We start from the raw sequence: 12,836 nt of genomic DNA on the forward strand, positions 1-12,836 counted from the left end.
CAAGCGCCGGAGGCTGCTATAAATATCACAACTGGCCTTATGCCTTCTGCTCGGGTCCACATTGGTAAAGAGGGCGCTTACTCTGGTATACCCCGGTAGGATTGTTAGTACGGTGGGCCATGTAAGAATATGACTCCTCTGAAGCGGTGAGGCCTTCAAGGCACCGCTTTCATGATTTAGCCTAGTTCTGAAGCTAGTAAAACCTCCAATATCGCCATCCTCCTGAGATCCATGAAGGTGAGCATTGCTAATATGGCTATTCCCAAACCTAGCACCCCTCCAGAGGCGTCTTTGGAGGTGACTGAGATATCTGAAAGAAACCAAAGTTCTAGATGGCTAAGTCGAGATGATCGGATTCGCATTTTGACTCTACGAGATGCTGGTTTTACCTATCAACAGATCTCTTCTCAGCTTGGATTTACCTATCGCCAGTTGCAATATACCTGCCAGAATGAGCAGTCTACTCCTCGAAAGCCTCCTGGCCAGCGTCCGAAGCTACCAGAAGAGGATATGGACAATATTATTGCCTTTATCTCTTCATCAAAACGTACGCGCCGACTATCTTATAAACGAGTTATTGAAGAACTAAATCTTCCCTGTGGAGAAAGTGCACTTGCTCGAGCACTTCGAAAACGAGGCTATTCCCGATGCAAAGCTCTTCGAAAGCCACCTTTATCGGACGATACAAAGCATGTACGTCTTGCCTGGGCCCTTGAGCATGTGAATTGGATAATTGAGGAATGGAATCGAATCCTTTGGTCTGATGAGACTTGGGTTACTCCAGGCTTCTATACCAGAATCTGGGTTACCAGAAGAACAGGAGAAGAGTTAGATGAAACCTGCATTTGTTCCTCTGCTTCAAAAAAACGTGGATGGATATTTTGGGGATTATTTTATGGAGATACTAAAGGCCCCTGCCTTTTCTGGAAGAAAGAATAGGAGTTTATTAATGCAGAGAGTTACTGTGAGCAGGTTGTGCCTATTATTGATAGTTATCTTCGCCTGAACCGGCAGCAAGGTAACTATCTTTGTCTTATGCATGATAGAGCACCTGGCCATGCCAACAAAGATACTATAGCAGAGCTTCATGAGCATAGTATCTATCCTATTAGTTAACCTGCCTTCTCCCCTGATTTGAACCCTACTAAGATGGTGTGGAACTGGATGAAAAACTGGATCCAAGAGAGGTATCCAGATGACCGCCAGTTATCTTATGATGCTCTACGAGAAATTGTACGAGCTTCATGGGATGCAGTCCCTACAGACTTTTTGAAAGGCCTTGTTGAATTTATGCAAGCCAGATGTCAAGCAGTAATTGATGCAGAAGGTGGTCATACGAAATATTAGTAAGATATTAGCATTAATACAGACGGCAGAATCCAAAGGAGTCATATCCTTACAGGGCCCACCGTACTAACATTCCTACCGGGGTATACCGTAGTAGAAGGTTGACCGATCGCTGCAGCCTTAACAACGTTCTACTACTTCCAAACGAGAGATTGTGAAATGTAACGTGCGTCAACTGTACGAAGATCGAGTAACATGTTCTGAGTTACTGTGATATACCATAAAGCAGACCAAATAGATATTCTGGGACTCATGGCGCTCTGCCGTCAGAACTATATATTTTCGGACACTCTTGTTGCGCTTCGTGAACACGACCCATTGAACTATCCCGAGACAATTTCCTGTTGCTCATCCAACATAAAGTGATTAGTAAACTTTTCTGAATGGGCAAACATTGTCCTATAGTACCATCTCTAAGCCTTCGTCGCTCGGTTCAAAGGGTTGAGTAGTATCTTTCTTCCGGATTACACCCGGATCGGAGTTGCATCGCTTCTCTTTCAGCCTCTGTCCCAGCCGCAGCCTTTCAATTCTTACCACTTCCCATGAACCCAATCAATTAAAGAGACAGCGGACAGTTGGCTAAATACCCCATTGCCACTGCAATCGCAACCTCCGCTCGGCTCGGCTCAGATCAAGTCCTCCGCTGGCGCATTCATTTTCTCCGCCGACCTTTGGAACTTTGCCTATACTCTCTTACAATTTTCGAACTATACCCCACGCGGCTATTTTGATCCTACGTTCCGTCAAACAAGTCGCGTGCATACCAGATTCCTTCAGTATACCCATGACCTCCGAGCAATCCGTCTAAACAGATCAAGCCGGCGCGGACGCCGAGTAGCCACTGCACTACGGACACCGACTCCAACTCCAAGACCCCATCTATCCAGAAACTTCCCAAATCAAAACCGTGAACGCCAAATACCCTGAACCAAAGCAGCACAGGCACTTTCGACCATGCCCTCTTCCCCGACCAGTTCCAGCCCCTCCGCGCAGCCCTCTCCAGCTGACCTCGAATCCGACCTCCTCGCGCACCTAGCCTCAACACACGCCCTCGAAGACCTGCACACGAACCTCCTCTCAACACTCCAACGGCTCGGCTGGACCGAGAAAATCCGGCGATTGAGTACCGAGCTTCTCCGCGCGAACCGATGTGAGCGGTTCGACGACGTTGTTGAAGCAGTCGTCGCTTCGGCACAGGGCCGCTCGCACCCGTTCCTTGTCGATTCCAACTCCGATAACAACACCGGCTCTCGCGCAAACCATATGCACAATCATAACGGGGACGTGGACGGGGTTGAAAGCAACAGTGCGTACTCGTTTGAGAATGCGGATTTGCGGATCCCGAGCGTGGTTGTTGAGCAGGGGGTTCGAGCAATCAAGGATTTGTTAAGAGAGGTCGTTATACTGGAAGATGAAGGGGATGGAGCTGGAGATAGTAGTAGTGCTACTGGGACGGGTAGTAATAATGCTGTTGATGTGGTTGGAGAGACTGCGGCGAAACGGCAGGGAGAGAAGGTGGTTAATGGTGATACAAGCCCGACCAAGAAGGGGGACAAGAAGGCGAAACAGGGGAAGCAGATAAAATGAGTTCATTAGACATGCTTTTGGGTTATTCTATGTGGGATTTTCGCGGGATTTCTTGCTTCGGGCGTTAAGAGTTGGGATTTCTGGTGTTAAGAGTGGCGGCAATATTGATACCAGCCTTTATGTACAAAACACCGGCCGAATTACTATTGCATCAGATTAAGGGCTCGTCTGCTGGACTTACGACCTTACAAAAACCTAGAATATGCATCGTATCACAAGTCAAAACCAATGTCTTCGTTCAGTGCACCGAGGAGAATCGTTCCCTATCGCCAGGAACATTCATTCCCACCTCGGCTAGATCTAGCTAGTGTCGACACATAGAGATGAGTAGAAAAATGAAAGGGACTTAATCATAGAGGCTGTCGTCATTACCGGCTTCACCAAATGTGTTGCCGCTATCCGCAGCCTCATTGGCAGAGGGGAAGCGGAAGAAAGAGCTGCCGCCAGAATTCTTCAGGCTCTGAGCGAAAGCTTCATATCGGCGAATCTCCACATCGCTGACAGATCGTCGGGCCGTCTTCATAGCCTCTTCGAAATGAGCCCGCGTGAGTTCTGGCACGGGGTCTTCGCCTTCCTCCTCATCCTCCATCTTAACATCCTCCCCAGCAGCTTCACGCTGCTTCTGACGCTCAATTTCAGCAGAGATGGATTCCTTAATAGCAAGCTTGACGGCCCGCTGGGTGACAAATCCGAGATCGGCACCAGAGAAGCCGTGAGTCTTGCTGGCAATAAACTCGAGGTCGACATCGGAAGCGACAGGAGTCTTGCGGAGCTGAGCCTTGAGGATACCCTCACGAGAGGCCTGATCGGGCAGAGGGACGTAGACCAGAGTATCGAGACGGCCGGGACGCACCAAGGCAGCGTCGAGCTGCTCAGGTCTGTTCGTAGCACCAATGACGAAAACGTTCTTCTTCGAGGTCATTCCGTCCATTTCTGTACTCATGTTAATTTATCTTCAATAAGATAGGACATATCAATATAACTTACCAGTCAGAAGCTGGTTGACGACACGGTCAGAAGCACCCCCAGCATCTCCGACGGAGCCGCCACGAGACTTGGCGATGGAGTCCAATTCATCGAGGAACACAACACAAGGAGCAGCAGCACGAGCCTTGTCGAAAATGTCACGAATATTGCTCTCAGACTCACCAAACCACATGCTCAGCAGTTCAGGACCCTTAACGGATATGAAATTTGCGGCGCACTCGTTGGCGACGGCCTTTGCAAGCATGGTCTTACCAGTACCAGGAGGACCATAGAACAAAACACCGCGAGAAGGTGACAGACCGAACTTCTGGAACTTCTCGGGATGATCGACAGGGTACTGGACGCTCTCGATAAGTTCGCGCTTGACCTCCTCCAGACCACCAATGTCCTCCCAGCGAACATTGGGGACCTCGACAACGGCAACCTCCCGGAGAGCGGAGGGGTTGGAAACGCCAAGGGCATAACGGAAGTTCTCCATGGTAACACCAAGAGAGTCCAAGACCTCCGCATCAATGGTATCTTCGTCGAGATCAATCAGATCCATCTTCTCACGAATCTGCTGCATGGCAGCCTCGGAACAGAGAGAAGCAAGATCGGAACCGACGTAACCATGGGTCTCAGCAGCGATGGTCTCTAAGTCGACATCCTCTCCAAGCTTCATGTTCTTGGTGTGGATCGAGAGAATTTCCAGACGGCCGGTAGGGTCAGGAATGCCAATGTCAACTTCACGGTCGAAACGGCCGAAGCGGCGAAGAGCGGGATCGATAGAGTTAGGACGGTTGGTGGCGGCCATGACGACGACGTTAGAGCGCGCCTTCATCCCATCCATAAGCGTCAGAAGCTGGGAGACAACACGACGCTCAACCTCTCCGTTGGTCTTCTCACGCTTAGGTGCGATCGAGTCAATTTCATCGATAAAAATGATAGCAGGCGAATTCTTCTCAGCTTCTTCGAAAGCCTTGCGAAGGTTCGACTCAGATTCACCAGCCATCTTGGACATGATTTCAGGACCGTTAATCAGGAAGAAGAAAGCGCCAGTCTCGTTGGCCACGGCACGTGCCATAAGCGTCTTACCAGTACCGGGGGGACCGTACATGAGGATACCACGAGGAGGCTTGATACCGATGGACTTGAACAGCTGAGGGTGACGAAGCGGCAGCTCGACCAATTCACGGATCTGGGCCATCTGTTTTCGGCATCCACCAATGTCATCGTAGCCAACTTCGTTTAAGTTGTTCTCCTCATCCTCACGTTGGATGGGCTCTCCCTCACTGTGAATGATAGTGTCCGGAGCAACTATACCGAACTCTGGGGGATCCACCTCGACAACCTTGAACTCAACTTGTCGCATGCCACCTCTTACTGTGAAAAGATCGCCTTGCTTCACGGGTCGGTACCCATCTCGGAAGTAAGGAGCAAGATAGACATCAAAGAGAGAACCTGTGAGGCCCTCGACGGTGTCGGCGATGGGGAGAACGGCAATACGCTTGGCCTGTGAACAGAGAAGAGCAGTTAGCCGTTATTCATGTCCCTTGAATTCGAGGAAACTCACGTATTTGATATCAGGGCAAGGGTGAACCGTGATGATATCACCGTGCTTTACGCGCAGGTTATGCCTAACAACCCTGTTGATGCGGGCGCTCCCATCATCAAGATCATCATCGGCAAGCACAATCAGAACAGTCTCCTTGCGCTTTTTGCCTCGGACTGTGACTGTGTCGCCTCTGAAAAGCCCAAGGGTGTCCATAGTGTTGTTGGAGAGGGAGATTGTAGAGTTATCATCGTTCACGGCATCAGTAACACTGAGAAACAGGAGTTAGCACTATCCAAGTGGGTTCACACTAGCACATAGAATGGGGAGGCTACTCACATTAGAGAGTTGGGCTTCTTCTTCTTCTTCAGAATCGCCGTAGAGGTATCGAGTTCCTGCGAGAAGTCAGTAACTGAGCCAGCGATACTTGTTGATTTGAGTTACCTCTTTCTTCTCGGCACCAGAAGCATCACTAACAGAGGCGGATGTTAGTCAAAACGCCTGGACAGGAACTGAAGGAGGTGAACGCCATACAGAAGCTTCTTCTTATGTTCTTCTGAGCTCATCTTGACGGAGAGCGCTGAGCGATGGAAAGGCAATCAAATCGATTACGCAACGTAGACTCGGACGAGAGTTTACGCAGAAGGTTGAGTGTGCCGGACCTGGAATCGCCCCAACAACACAAAGGAAACGCGAGAAGCGGACGTAAATGAAAACGGGAGGAGTTCAAAGGACAGCGTCCAAGGTACGTAGCAAAGTGCAGAGATGGATGGAGTTGGGAAAAGGACAGATAGAGAGTGAGTTGGGAGGTGAAATCGGGAGTGGACAGAGCAGTTCCAGTTATGAAGAGGTGACGATTAACTCGACCGCCAAGGTGTTCCGTTGATGACTTAAGCCGGCGACTTGTATCAACCGCCACCGCCTGGAAGAAGCAAATGGAACCCGGTCGTAGCAACTTCACTCAATCATAATTTTCAGTCTGTCAGCTTTTTGTTGCCATCGCATCTTCTCTGCAAAGATTGCTTTTCACTCGCTAGTTTAGGCTACCGGGGTTTGCGTCAGCTTGGACAATGGACAGCCGATCCGGCCAGGGTCTCTCGGCTAGTTAGTCAGTGCCTGAGGATCTTGACACCCCAGTCCAACATGGATCCAACCTTTCATCCATATATCGGAGCCATTATTATAACTTCACCCAGACATATACGCGAGCAGCAAGTGAACTGAAAATGCGGTATACGGCACTACTCGCCGGGCGTCTTTGCCCAGAGCTATGCAACGGACTCAGCCATGCGGGCAACAAAGCCGCTGAGCTCGTGGGACAGTGGTTCTGCTTCCCAGGTTCTTTATGGATCAGTTAAGAATATAGTTTTTGTTAAACAACTAACTTTATATTTGTGTTTCCCAGTTTGCGACGATTAATCCTTGCCATAGGTGACCCAGGTGACCCAGGTGACCCTCCAAGCAGTCATGTCGACTAGCAGATCAAAACAGTCTCCCCTGGGTTGTTCTCAAAAGTTCTCCTGCTTCTTCCTCGTTTCTTCGATTTTTAGACGACAATGTTGGGCCTCTGTTTCACCCTTGCTGAAAGCTGCAAGAATTCAGGAAGTCATCTCCGCTGTCGGTTGGCTGCCCGCTCAGACCCTTCTGTGGCAGCGAATATGCGGTGCAAGGACAGTTATCCGGAAGACTTCCAAGCTGCAATCAAGAGATCACCGTTGAAAGAAGGAGAATTAGAAGAGCTCTCTGCAAAATCTAGCTACCCGCCTGTCTTCGTCTACGGCCACTTGATGCTCCCAACAGCCCTCAAGTACATCGTTGACATTCCTCAAGCCACCACAGTGGACATGGTCTACGCAACACTTCCGGGATACAAGCTTCACCATTTCGCAGAGAACGGCAAGCCGGGATTACCAACAATCAAGCCATCATCGTCTTCGTCGGACGTGGTCGAGGGAATGCTCGTTTTGGGACTGACAAGGGAACAGCGCAGTGACGTCCAAGAGGTTGAATGCGTACGGACTGGGCATACCATATTCATAGATACCCAGGTCCAGGTCTCTCTGATTGACAAAATCCACGGCTACGAGGTTAAAAGCCAAAAATCCGTAGATGCGGGAACTTTTGTTTGGAGCTGCACTTCTGAGAATACGGAACTGCAACCCATGGGAACATCTTTCTGGCCTATAGACGATTTTCTATCCGGTCAGCTCTACGCGAACATGGTTAAAGAGCAAAACAAACTGCCATTCAGCTATAACTAGGTTATATCGCTTACGGATATTCATTGCTTGTTAGAAGGGATATGATATACATCTTGGTTTATTCTCGGAAATCTAGTATTGTTTTCGCGTATTTCTTACGGTCCTGACTCTCACTTCGTCAAGCCGTAACCTTGAATTAGAGATGATTGACTGGGAACCACCAAATCAGCCATAGCCATACTGGTCTAGGTCTATCTAGAACACATAATTTGAAGTAAACCATCATCTCCCATATACACAATCTCCCCTACGCAGTAGAGGCCCACAAATCCGCGAATCCCCAAGCTCCGGCCATGAAACTCCCAACGCCTATCAAAGACCCTGGGAACCCAATTCCATTTTCAAAACTCCAATGCAGGCACAGCGGCGTCCAGCAAACGTTGTTCACCAAGCTCTTCTTCCAAGCTCTTACCTCCGCCTTCAGCTCCTTCTGCTTCTCCTCCGACGACCCCTCAATCTCCGCCTTCTTCCGTAATTCCCTTGCCCTCCAAAGCACAAAGTATTGAAGTACAATATGACCAAGCCAAGCCCTCGTACTCCAAAGTTCCACTATCGCCGCCCCGCCCCAGCGCTTGAGAAACTGCTCAGGTATGACACCTTTCGTCGTGAGGAAAGCGGCGTTCTCGAGTACTTGGTAGATGATGTTTGCAAGAACTTGGAGGAGAGTCAAGGCGTACATGGTTTTGTCCGCTGGCGGCGATTTCAGCGTCGTGGAGCCCCAAGCTATAAGTGTGGGTAGATCGAGAAGGCGCAGCATGTATCGGGCTTCGGACATGAGGGAGGACAAGGCGAGGAGCCGGGGTTTCTGTGTCGCTGTTGATGGGGCTGCTGCTTTTCCGGTTGAGGCTGAAGCGCTGGGGCTGCTGCTGTTGCTTGAGCGGAGGCGCGCAAGGAGGCTGAGGCGGGTTTGGAGGGCGATCCAAGGCGCGGACGCAAGCAGGTGGTGGAGGATATGGGAGGTGTATTGGATGAAGGCGAAGAGTCGTTCTTGGCCAGCTGATGTCGACAAAATCCTATAGTAGATCGTGGTTAGCTGGGCGAAGGGGTAATGAGGATGAGGGTGAGGATTGTTATCGCGGTTACGGATGAATCGGGCCTTGCAGGAGCTTGGGTCTCCTTACTTGTTCAGGCGTCCATTAAGCCTATCCGCAGTCAAAAGGGCTGCTAGCAACCGGCGTTGTGCAGCCTGTCTGGACGTCATTGGGGGTGTGCTCCCTGCGGGGCTCACTGACTTCTCAGGGTTGGGCGCCTTGTCGTCCGCCATGGTGAGGGGTTTGAGAAGCACTGGGTATGACCTTGGGATCTGCTGTAAAAGCGACAGAGGGTAGAAAATCGCGAGTGATACACAGGGTCGGTCTAAAGTCTTAAAGTGAAAGTCTCCATATCCCCGGACTGTCACGATCCAACTGATCAGCCCGATACGGCCTGGTGCCGAGGCTCGGAACGATCCCGTCAGATACCGACACCGTCTAACTACACCTGTCCAGCAATTCCGAGAATACATTTCCGCTCCTTCAAAACACCCAGTTAAAAGACAAAGTCGGGTTATAGATCCGAGTTGAAGCTTACACTGCATACCAATTCAGCTTGAGATTAGGTAAATCACATCCGCTATCATCAACACCCACTTCCGCAATCCGGATCAAAATGCGTTCATGCTGAGCAATGCCATGAAAATCTAAAACTCCGAGTTAATTATCCATCGTCCTACATGAAGAATTTTCTTCTTCTTTCGCTAGATTGATATAGCAGACCGGCGCATCCATCCAATGAAGCCATATTCCAGGAACCAACCGACCTATTGCTGTCCCGCACGTCCGTGATCACTGGCCCGGCACTCAGGTTCTTCACTGCGAAAATCCATGAATGCGGCTTATCCCTCGGCGCCAATACCTTTATGCACCACAGTGCGGATTTCAGTGCTCAGAGTGTCAATTTCCTCAGTTATCTCTTCGATAGTTGACAAGTTGCTCATAGCGCCCATATTGAGGGAAGACTCGTATCCCGCAAGATGCGAAATCCGCCTCACTCGCCGACGGTGGAAAGCACGAAATGAGCACTGTGAGAAATGAGGCGGCGGAGCGGGAGGGCGAGGAGGACGTAACCCGAGGTTTTTGACGACCTCCGCATCTGACACAGGTGTTTCCCACAAGTCCCAGACACTTGGGGGTGTGGTATCTGGATCGTTACAGACGGCATTGAGGCTAACCCAGGTTCGTTCTTGCAGCTTGCGGTCACAGTGGTGACAAGCCCTGTACTGGCAACGACCAGGACGAGAGTGCACATCCGCGCTAAGTCTGCTTTGGTGTGTTTCGAACTGATGGAACTCGTACTGCTGTTCAGTTCCGTGGCTGGGGTCGTAACAGCTTCCAGACATAGATAGAGTCCTTTCCATCTCGCACAACTCCAAAACTTCCAGCTTCTGTTGCCACAGTTTGTCTCTCTGCTCGTCAGTGTATTCGCCCTCGAGAATTGCGTCCGTTATCCATTCGCTCAGCAGGGAACCGTTACGGTCGGTCGACGCTGAATAATCGGTCGTATCCTCAGTGCAGAGGTAGAACCATCTCAGGAAGGGTCTTCTGCCACAAGTGTTGCAGGTTTCGTGTTGATCGATCCTCCACTGACGCATTGCAGTGCTGTGAGAGCAGTTATCATGGCGGTGTTGTTGGCGTGGATATGGAGCTACCACAGGAGCTATGGCGCATGGCTGGTGAATGGAATCGCCTGGTTCCTGGGATTCGTTCATTGCCTCAACACAATCCTCAGCAGTGTCGACTGATTCCACGTGTTGGAAAGACGCCATATCTGGGTCTAGGTCTGTGTCTGGGGACACGCCGATCAAGACTGGGTAAGAGCCCACCTCTTCGCCATCCATGATGGCTGGAATGGGATGGTAGACAACAAAAGAAGACCAGTGTTATGGAACTCAACAGCATAAAGAGCCATAAGGTGAATTCTTCTCTCGGCGCAATCCTCTGGGCGAGGTTCCAGTGCAACCTCATACAAAGATTGAACAGAATACATAGTGCTCATTAAGGACTTTTCACATCTATTGGAGCCTCTAAAACGCTCTTGTTGTGCAAAGAACTGTTACTTTCATATCTGTATAAAGTATAGACTCTAGACCTGTTTGACCAGACAGTCTATTTTGGTGCCTGAGGCATCAGTGGTAAATAAAGGCGCAAGCGCAAAAATATTAATCAGAAATCCAACAAGAGACACCCAGATCCATCCATTGTCCTTTTCACTGATCAATCATACAGTGTGGCAATTCTAAAACTGTTATTGTCTAAGACACCATTGTATTTCTGCGGAGTCCACTACGGCAGTTTGGGGGTCGGCCACTTCCGATGCCGCTGGCCTAACCGCGATATAAATCGAGCAGCTGCCGGCCTCGTGGCGCCCACTCAATCCCCCTCCACTCCCAGAGTCCAGCCATCAGCTCCAGGCCACATTCCTGTCCCTCCGGAGCTGTTTTCCAGGAGACTTTTGCACCTTCTTTGTTGAAAACGCGTGTCGAGCTATAACAATCGCGGAAAAGCGTCCTGATTGATCAGAACCACCAATTGAACTCCGCATCGCAACCTCGGTAAGCTCCAGGAGTCCCGAATCGATCTGGTGTTGTCCAGCCTCTCCATAAACAAACACCACTCACTTCCCCTGTCCTATATTACTATTCGCCCAACGATCCCCAACCCCATATTTTCCGTCTTCGTCCCTGACCCGCCACATCTCATCGCTCCATCTTCTTTCCCACATCGTCTGTCATCGCATTTCCTGTTCATTGCTTTTCCTTGAGCTCACCGCGTTCTCGATCGCTGCAGGTCTCGTCTTATCGCTCCTCCACCATCGCAACCATGTCCGTCAAGTTCAAAGACGTGCAGAATGCAGCTACCGCTGCCGCCTCGGCGGCCGACACATCTATCCGGGCGGACACAAAAGAGCTGGCGCACAAGGTCGGCGAGCGCCTGACTGGAGGCAACCCCCAGACTGGTTACCTAGCCGTACGTTCCCTTTGTGAAGACCGGGAATTTGGTGATCGTACCTGACTGATTATCTCGCGCACAGCTGTACCTACGACAGCTTCAGTCCAACCCGCTGCGCACGAAGATGCTCACCTCCGGTGTGCTCTCTTCCGCGCAGGAGTTCCTCGCCTCTTACCTCGCCAACGATGTTAGCAAGCATGGTCACTACTTCAGCTCTCGTGTCCCCAAGATGCTCCTCTACGGCATGTTCATTAGCGCCCCTCTCGGCCACGTTCTGGTCGGCATCCTCCAGAAGGTCTTCGCGGGTCGCACCAGCTTGAAGGCCAAGGTCCTTCAGATCCTCGCCAGCAATCTGATTGTACGCACCTTCGCTCCGCGATTATCCTGTGTCTGCGGCAGAAACGCTGACCGGAGTTTCTAGGTGTCCCCTATTCAAAATGTGGTCTACTTGACCTGCATGGCCATCATCGCTGGCGCTCGTACTCTCCACCAGGTCCGCGCAACTATTAAGGCCGGCTTCTTCCCTGTTATGAAGGTTAGCTGGATTACTTCACCGCTGGCCTTGGCCTTTGCCCAGAAATTCCTCCCTGAGCACACCTGGGTGCCATTCTTCAACATTGTTGGGTTCTTCATCGGAACCTACGTCAACACTCACACCAAGAGAAAGCGCCTTGAAGCGCTGCGGAAGGTAAGCCGTTCTGAGCACCTGTCCTTATTCTCCTTCGCTAACCCCTCGCAGCGTTATGATTCCCGCCGCGGCGGCCCCGGCAGCGAGTACGAGAAGGGCCCCGGACCCGACTACCGGTAAATGATGTGATTTCTCCCGGACAAATGATGACTGTCGAGTACATCTCGCGAACCGCACGAAAGAGGCAGATAACCTTTTTCATGGGCCGTTCGGCACAAGTTTGTACACTCCTACCTTTCCGATCATATCCACCCTCTCGCTTTCCTTCGTCCTCTGTCAAAGTACGGCGGACTGGATCACTCTACTTTTATACCGTCTGTTAGACGAAGATATGTTTAAGCTTACGATGAATGGTTGTTACTATTTTTTCTCTTATGCCCAATCTATATACACATTACATAGTTTGAATTTTAAGACGCCGCTCGGTGCATCTTCATTTCTTTCTTAGA

General features: G+C 50.5%; 6 protein-coding genes across 6 annotated transcripts; 3 read left to right on the plus strand and 3 right to left on the minus strand.

The window, feature by feature from the left end:
• The first annotated feature begins 2,190 nt into the window (after window positions 1-2,190).
• Window positions 2,191-3,130, plus strand: BDW70DRAFT_33404 (uncharacterized protein). The gene has a single exon (XM_073743785.1). It carries the CDS (start codon window positions 2,302-2,304, stop codon window positions 2,932-2,934), a length of 633 nt encoding a protein of 210 aa, XP_073596984.1. The 5' UTR covers window positions 2,191-2,301; the 3' UTR covers window positions 2,935-3,130.
• A 150-nt stretch (window positions 3,131-3,280) lies between these two features.
• On the minus strand, window positions 3,281-6,018 carry cdc48 (AAA family ATPase CDC48; the record flags this gene model as incomplete). The annotated part of the gene is made up of 6 exons (XM_073740650.1): window positions 3,281-3,867; window positions 3,922-5,413; window positions 5,474-5,723; window positions 5,792-5,847; window positions 5,897-5,924; window positions 5,987-6,018. The coding sequence occupies 6 exons, from the start codon at window positions 6,016-6,018 to the stop codon at window positions 3,281-3,283; spliced, it is 2,445 nt and encodes an 814-aa protein (XP_073596985.1).
• Window positions 6,019-6,419: 401 nt separating this feature from the next.
• On the plus strand, window positions 6,420-7,774 carry BDW70DRAFT_33402 (gamma-glutamylcyclotransferase family protein). The gene has a single exon (XM_073743784.1). It carries the CDS (start codon window positions 7,009-7,011, stop codon window positions 7,711-7,713), a length of 705 nt encoding a protein of 234 aa, XP_073596986.1. The 5' UTR covers window positions 6,420-7,008; the 3' UTR covers window positions 7,714-7,774.
• Window positions 7,775-7,883: 109 nt separating this feature from the next.
• BDW70DRAFT_134557 (uncharacterized protein) lies at window positions 7,884-9,106 on the minus strand. The gene is made up of 2 exons (XM_073736529.1): window positions 8,835-9,106; window positions 7,884-8,726 (listed from the first exon to the last, which is right to left on the minus strand). The coding sequence occupies exons 1-2, from the start codon at window positions 8,975-8,977 to the stop codon at window positions 7,961-7,963; spliced, it is 909 nt and encodes a 302-aa protein (XP_073596987.1). The 5' UTR covers window positions 8,978-9,106; the 3' UTR covers window positions 7,884-7,960.
• A 108-nt stretch (window positions 9,107-9,214) lies between these two features.
• Window positions 9,215-10,745, minus strand: BDW70DRAFT_134559 (uncharacterized protein). The gene has a single exon (XM_073736530.1). The coding sequence runs from the start codon at window positions 10,586-10,588 to the stop codon at window positions 9,587-9,589; it is 1,002 nt and encodes a 333-aa protein (XP_073596988.1). The 5' UTR covers window positions 10,589-10,745; the 3' UTR covers window positions 9,215-9,586.
• A 248-nt stretch (window positions 10,746-10,993) lies between these two features.
• On the plus strand, window positions 10,994-12,814 carry BDW70DRAFT_134560 (Mpv17/PMP22 family protein). The gene is made up of 5 exons (XM_073736531.1): window positions 10,994-11,302; window positions 11,538-11,717; window positions 11,782-12,057; window positions 12,121-12,387; window positions 12,439-12,814. The coding sequence occupies exons 2-5, from the start codon at window positions 11,571-11,573 to the stop codon at window positions 12,505-12,507; spliced, it is 759 nt and encodes a 252-aa protein (XP_073596989.1). The 5' UTR covers window positions 10,994-11,302; window positions 11,538-11,570; the 3' UTR covers window positions 12,508-12,814.
• The last annotated feature ends 22 nt before the right edge of the window (window positions 12,815-12,836 follow it).

This window comes from Aspergillus foveolatus (assembly GCF_047715535.1).
Source record: "Aspergillus foveolatus strain CBS 279.81 unplaced genomic scaffold BDW70scaffold_18, whole genome shotgun sequence".
In the NCBI taxonomy this organism is placed as follows: domain Eukaryota; kingdom Fungi; phylum Ascomycota; class Eurotiomycetes; order Eurotiales; family Aspergillaceae; genus Aspergillus; species Aspergillus foveolatus.

Bases quoted from the DNA above. Each gene is read 5' to 3' on its own strand.
- BDW70DRAFT_134557 (XM_073736529.1), bottom strand. From the start codon at position 8,977: ATGGCGGACGACAAGGCGCCCAACCCTGAGAAGTCAGTGAGCCCCGCA. The intron at 8,727-8,834 runs GTAAGGAGACCC...GATCTACTATAG, and splicing joins CTTAATGGACGCCTGAACAA to GATTTTGTCGACATCAGCTG.
- BDW70DRAFT_33402 (XM_073743784.1), top strand. From the start codon at position 7,009: ATGTTGGGCCTCTGTTTCACCCTTGCTGAAAGCTGCAAGAATTCAGGA.
- BDW70DRAFT_134559 (XM_073736530.1), bottom strand. From the start codon at position 10,588: ATGGATGGCGAAGAGGTGGGCTCTTACCCAGTCTTGATCGGCGTGTCC.
- BDW70DRAFT_134560 (XM_073736531.1), top strand. From the start codon at position 11,571: ATGTCCGTCAAGTTCAAAGACGTGCAGAATGCAGCTACCGCTGCCGCC. The intron at 12,058-12,120 runs GTACGCACCTTC...CGGAGTTTCTAG, and splicing joins TCCTCGCCAGCAATCTGATT to GTGTCCCCTATTCAAAATGT. The intron at 12,388-12,438 runs GTAAGCCGTTCT...AACCCCTCGCAG, and splicing joins GCCTTGAAGCGCTGCGGAAG to CGTTATGATTCCCGCCGCGG.
- BDW70DRAFT_33404 (XM_073743785.1), top strand. From the start codon at position 2,302: ATGCCCTCTTCCCCGACCAGTTCCAGCCCCTCCGCGCAGCCCTCTCCA.